Genomic DNA, 6,259 nt, shown 5'->3' with positions numbered 1-6,259 from the left:
CGATCGCTTGTTTCTTTATCAAAAGTTATAGTTGGTGGTAATGATACAATTCAATTCTTTTAAACCGCACATCAGTCCAAGTGTCATGGTTCGATAGCTCTACCCAACAAAGATAATTATTGCATCTCAACAAGCTTTCATGTCAGCAATTGGCCCAAGGTATCCGAAAATTAAATTTTATTGTACCAAACAAACTTTGAAAACTTAATCAATGGACCAAAACCCAAAAATTTACAATTTAATGGACCCAAAAATCATTTTTCCTTAATTTTACTAGAATCACTTTTGAAGAATGAAAATTATCATATGACCAATTTTTGTGCTAACACATAATCTGTATTTAAGAAATAAAAAAAATTGATTTTTTAAGTCAGTGATAATTTTTTTAGTTATTGTAAATATTCCCAAATGACCGAAATTATAATATATGTCATATTCAAAAAGAAGTCGAAGGATAATACATGCATGGCCTTGAAACATATTTCATATGAAGCATTCTCCCTTCAATAATCATGTTATTTCTAGTTTTTCATAAAACATATAACTGTATACAAGCAGAGGCGGAGCTTATTCAGTCCCAGTGTGGGCACTTGCCTACACTAGGCCCAAAAAAAAAGGGGATATATGGTCTAGTTTTTTATTCAGCCCACACTACTTAATTTTTTTTTAAAAAAAAATCGTGAAGCCCACTACTTATTTGGATTGACTGATTCCAATTCCATCTTGCCCAAGTCTTCTTCTGCGGACTGCGATAAAAGTCGGGACCTTTCTGATTTTGAATCAGCCGCTGCTCTCTTGAGTCATCCTTCAAAGATCGTCGTCATTCATCTGGGGCCAGAGATGCCATGATTTTTTAGCTTTTCTTCTAGATTGGTCTCCATATTTAGGTATGTAAAAATATAAATAGGCGAATAATTTTGTTGGTAATGAGATATTAGGTTTCAATTGAACTTCTTATTTATTGTTTAATTGAAATTTTAAATTATATGTTAATTATGGAGAATTGAAAATTGAGAATGATGAGCAATCGTGATTCACGTGAGGGCCATTGAAATTTGAAATTTTAGCATTCTTTTTTTTTTCGATACAGTGGTAAGTGAGTTGGGTTTTTATTTTGCTTTTGTTTTTTGAATTTTGATACATTATTGTTTAATTGGTTTGTTTGTTGAAACAATGTTGGTTTTTAGTAATAGATCAATTGATCAAATGAAAGTTGTTTTGTGTTGTTTTATTCTTAATTATTTTGTTGCATTGGTCTATAATTTGTTTAATTTCATTGTATGAGTTCACTCTAAACATTTATAATTTTTTTTATTTCGTTAGGAAATCAATATATCTACAATGAATAGATTTTATAAAAGAAAAGATCCAGATCCAGAACCAGAAATACAAAGCAGTGGAGATATTACAGTGGTTGAAGAATTTGATTTCTCACAACTACCGGCAGATCCTGGATTAAGGACTCCAATTTGTGCTTATAATGTCAACATTAGGGATCAAGTTCGAAGGACATATTTGCAAAAAGGCCCATGTCAACCATCAGGCTATGAATTCCAAAAACAAAAATTTGGAGCAAGCCAATGGAGACGGTTCAATCCTTCATGGTTTAAGGAATTTGGTGATTGGTTAGAGTATAGTATAGAAAAAATGCCGTGTATTGTTTGTATTGCTATCTCTTCAAGGCTAATAAGGAAAAACAAGCAGGAGGGGAATCTTTTTTTAGTGAAGGATTCGTAAATTGGAAGTGTAAAGACAGGTTAAATATTCATGTTGGCCAGCATGACAGTGAACATCATAAAGCCCGAATGAATTGTGAAGCTTTGATGAATCAAGATGAGCACATTCAATCAGTTTTTCACAAGCTGTCAAAAAGCAAATGCGGAATGATTATCGCATTCGTCTCAATGCTTCGATTGATTGTATTAGAGTTTTGTTGCGACAAGGGCTTTTATTTCGGGGTCATGACGAAACTGAAAATTCTCTTAATCCAGGTAACTTTCTTATCCAACTGGAATTTTTGGGTGCCATAATAAAGAGATTAATGATGTAATATTGAAAAAATGCTCCTAAAAATTGCAAGTTAACATCCCCTGATATTCAGAAAGAAATAGTGAGTGTTTGTGCCACTGAAACAATTAATATTATTATCAGAGATGTTGGTGATTCATTGTTCTCTATTTTAGTTGATGAATCTCGTGATGTGTCAACAAAGGAGCAAATGTCAGTTTTCATCCGTTATGTGGATAGTAGTGGACACGTAAAGGAACGTTTTATTGGGATTGAACATATTTCTATTACTACTGCACTCTCACTTAAGGCCGCAATTGATAAAATGTTCTCTAGATATAATTTAAGCATATCTAAGTTGAGAGGACAAGGGTATGATGGAGCAAGTAATATGCAAGATAAATTTAAAGGTCTAAAAGCACTCATTTTAATGGAGAACCCAAGTGCATTTTACATACATTGTTTTGCTCATCAACTGCAACTAGCTCTTGTAGTTGTGGCCAAGAAAAATCTTCCGATTTCTATTTTCTTTCGTGTTGTTGGTGATGTGGTAAATGTTGTTGGAGCATCTTGCAAACGGTCAGATCTTTTTCGAGAGAAACATTCAGATTTTATTGTGGATGCATTAGAGAGGGGTGAGATTTCAAGTGGTCGGGACCTTAATCAAGAAACTTCCCTTCAACGTGTGGGGGATACACGTTGGGGGTCACATTACTATTCTTTGACAAGTTTGATTTCTATGTTCTCTGCTGTCAGTGATGTGCTTGAAATAATTTCGAAAGATGATCCTAGTTCTCCTGATCAAAAAACTAAGGCATTTAATTTATTAGAGTAAATACTTTCATTCGATTTTGCATTCAATCTCCACTTGATGAAACACGTCTTAGGAGTTTCAAGTGAATTGTCAATAGCATTGCAAAAAAAAGGATCAGGATATTGTGAATGCAATGGAATTGGTACAAGTATGCAAACACCGACTTCAAAAGATGAGAGATGATGGTTGGGATTCATTTTTAGAAAAGGTTCACCGATTTTGTGAGCAGCATTACATTGATGTTCTCAAAATGGATGATATGTTCACACGTTGGGCACCACGTGGTCGTCCTCATCGTAATCCACCCGAAGTGACAAATTTGCATCACTATCGTGTGGATTTATTCTATGGTGTCGTTGATATGCAACTTCAAGAGTTAAATGATCGTTTCTCAGAGACAGGTATGGTGTTGCTCCTTTGTGTAGCTTGTTTGTGTCCACAAAACTCATTTTTGGCTTTTGAGAAGAAAAAATTGATGCAACTAGCTGAGTTTTATCCACAAGATTTTTCAAGATTTGATCTCCTCGTGCTTGACGATCAACTTGAAACTTACATATGTGATATGCGTTCTAACAAAGAATTTCAAGGAATAAAAGGACTTGGTGAACTTTCAGAGAAGTTAGTCGTGTCAAAGAAAAATATGGTTTACCCGTTGCTTTATAAGCTTTTGACATTGGCATTAATTCTACCGGTTACGACTGCGACTGTCGAGATAGTGTTTTCTGCCATGAGAATTGTTAAAGACAGATTACACAATCGAATGAGTGATGATTGGATGAATGATAGTCTCATTGTCTATGTAGAAAAAGATGTATTTCTAACCATTGATAATGAAACTATTGTACAAAGGTTTCAAAATATAAAGACTCGAAAGGAACAATTGCAAGGTAATTATTTTAATGTTTTATGATTATCATATTTTATATTTTTGCTTTATTAATTATAACATCATTGCCTACACTGAACAATATTTCTAGCTCGTATACAAGGAAAAAAAATTCCATATTTTATTAATATAAGAGAGGACCTTCGATATGCATGTTTGCACTGCAGATATATAAACAAATAATTAATCACATGCATCCTATCATTCAAATGAAATGGTATTGGTATATTAATTAACTTATCCTATTTTTTGTTTCGATATGCTAAGTTTTCAAGATATCGTATTCATACACCAACTATTAATTTTTAGCAATTTTGATTCAACTGATGACATGACATAGGATAAATCAACAATTTCAGAAGTCATGTCAGTATTTTTCAACACTACTTTAGCACTTTGGCGAGAAAGTATTGCAAATCCCCCCATCCACGCCGCCCAAAAAAAAAAAAGAGTCGGTGCTTTGGAAAATAAATTTTTTAATCTACTAACTTTTTTTTTAATTTGGATTTTGGTCCACTTTATTTTGATATATTAAATTTTAGTTTTTCGGGTTTTTAGTCATATTTCGACATAGTATTGACGTGATACAAGAAAAATGATGACATGACACTAGAAATTATTGACTTGTTTGATATACCAAAATAATAAAAACTAAAAATTTATGTACAAAAAGTCAAAATTGAAAGGGAAAACTGCAATTTTAGTTCTACATGTTTGCCACTTTTCGATTTCGGTCATCTATGTTTTCATATTTTAGTTTTAGTTCTGCATGTTCTGATTTTTGACAATTTTAGTCTTTTTTCTTCGAAAATGCTTATGTGACACTATACATGTCAGTTCCACATAAGCAGTGCATTGGTGCCACATCAGCGCCACATCGAAAAAAAAAACTAAAATTGTAATAAAAAAAAAAACAAAGATAGCGGATTAAAATTGAAATATGAAACTATAGAGGATCGAAATCGCAAAGTGACAAATATACATGAAAAAAAAAACAATTTTCCCAAATTGAAAAGTAGACAAAAACTCAAACCTAGATAAGTTGGTGGAAAATGTCTCAAAATTTTAACTTGTGATAGATTCCTTCCCGTTTTTCCAATTAATCGGTAAAGTCTTAGATAATATTACAACTATACCCTTAATTCTTTTTAGACAAAAAAAATTTGAATTAAATAAATTAAATTAGATGCAGTCAAACGTGTCAGACAAAATTAAATCTCATTTTCTAGTTATCCTCTCATTGAAACGAAGGATAGGAAGAGGAAGAGGGAACGATTTTCTTCCCCCAATTTAAAATAATCGTTTCATTTGTTACAATTACTTGAATATTCACAGTATTTAATTTTTTTACGTTAATTTTAGGTTAATTACTTCATGTATACGATGCTATATATAAAAACTTACATGAAGCCAACAATATGCAACACAAATTATTTTGGAATTAAGTTACTGATACCAGTTGAACATTATGAACAACTTTTTGATGATTGATGTGACAATTAGATAATTGGAGGTTCTAGGCCAATTTTTAGGAAAAAAGCCTATGTAATTTTTTTTATATTAAATATCGTTACAAACATTTTATCTATAATTAATTTTTTAAAATTTCAAATTCTTGCAACTTAAAATAATAACAAAAAATTGCATCATGAAAAAGAAAATGATAGTACATGATGACTCAAATAACTATTAATATGTGTTAAAATCATAAAACATTATCCCAACTAGGAGAACCAATTCGGACGGGTTTGGATCGGATTGATATAATATATTAATAAAATAAAATCTCTAACCGATATATATCATGAACAAATTTGTTGCCAATACCTATCAAAGCTAATTTGGTAAGCTAGCTATTCATAATTTATCAAAGTGGAACACAAGAAGTAATTTTAGTATAATATGGTGGGTTTTTCTAAATTATATATATATATATATATATATATATATATATATATATAAGTGTTGATTTAATCATTCTCATTTAGATAACTTATGTGCTAACTATATTTTATTTATATTTTATAAACTAAAATTTAATTAGATATAAACAACTATGTTGAAACGCAACGCGCACAAGACGACTAGCATGAATAAAAATTGTTTCATCTAGCCAATTAGAACTTATGAGAAAATCTATCAACTTTAATAAACATTAGTAATTTCCTATATATGAAAGTCAGTAAGAAGCGAAGTCATGAAAAAAATTAATTAAATTTAGGTTAACTTAAAACTCCATCAAGTATATGGAGAAACCATGAAATCGCATTTAATTCAATGAAAAGATCATATTTATAATTATATATATATACGCATGCACGTACTTATAAAACAAATATCTATATATATATATATATAATAATAATAATAATAATAATAATATTAATAATAATAATAATAAAAGATTCTAAATATTTTAAAAATTTGAGTTAAATATTATCTTTTATTAAAAATTAAATATCTTATCATTCAGACAACGCCTTTTTTAAATTATTTTTTTTCATAAAAAATAAAAAATTTATCTCTACTCCATTTAATATAATTCACGATCT

At 30.4% G+C, this 6,259-nt stretch overlaps 1 protein-coding gene across 1 annotated transcript; it reads left to right on the top strand.

Annotated features, from left to right (window-relative positions):
* Positions 1 to 3,071: 3,071 nt before the first annotated feature.
* Positions 3,072 to 3,731, top strand: LOC140860611 (uncharacterized). Its single transcript, XM_073263614.1, has one exon. The coding sequence runs from the start codon at positions 3,072 to 3,074 to the stop codon at positions 3,729 to 3,731; it is 660 nt and encodes a 219-aa protein (XP_073119715.1).
* The last annotated feature ends 2,528 nt before the right edge of the window (positions 3,732 to 6,259 follow it).

This window comes from Henckelia pumila, chromosome 4 (genome assembly GCF_033568475.1).
Source record: "Henckelia pumila isolate YLH828 chromosome 4, ASM3356847v2, whole genome shotgun sequence".
Classification (NCBI taxonomy): Eukaryota; Viridiplantae; Streptophyta; class Magnoliopsida; order Lamiales; family Gesneriaceae; genus Henckelia; species Henckelia pumila.
Note: the sequence above shows the minus strand (reverse complement) of the source record. Positions and strands in the feature narration are given on the sequence as shown.

Coding starts and splice junctions, on each gene's coding strand:
- LOC140860611 (XM_073263614.1), top strand. CDS start 3,072: ATGGATGATATGTTCACACGTTGGGCACCACGTGGTCGTCCTCATCGT.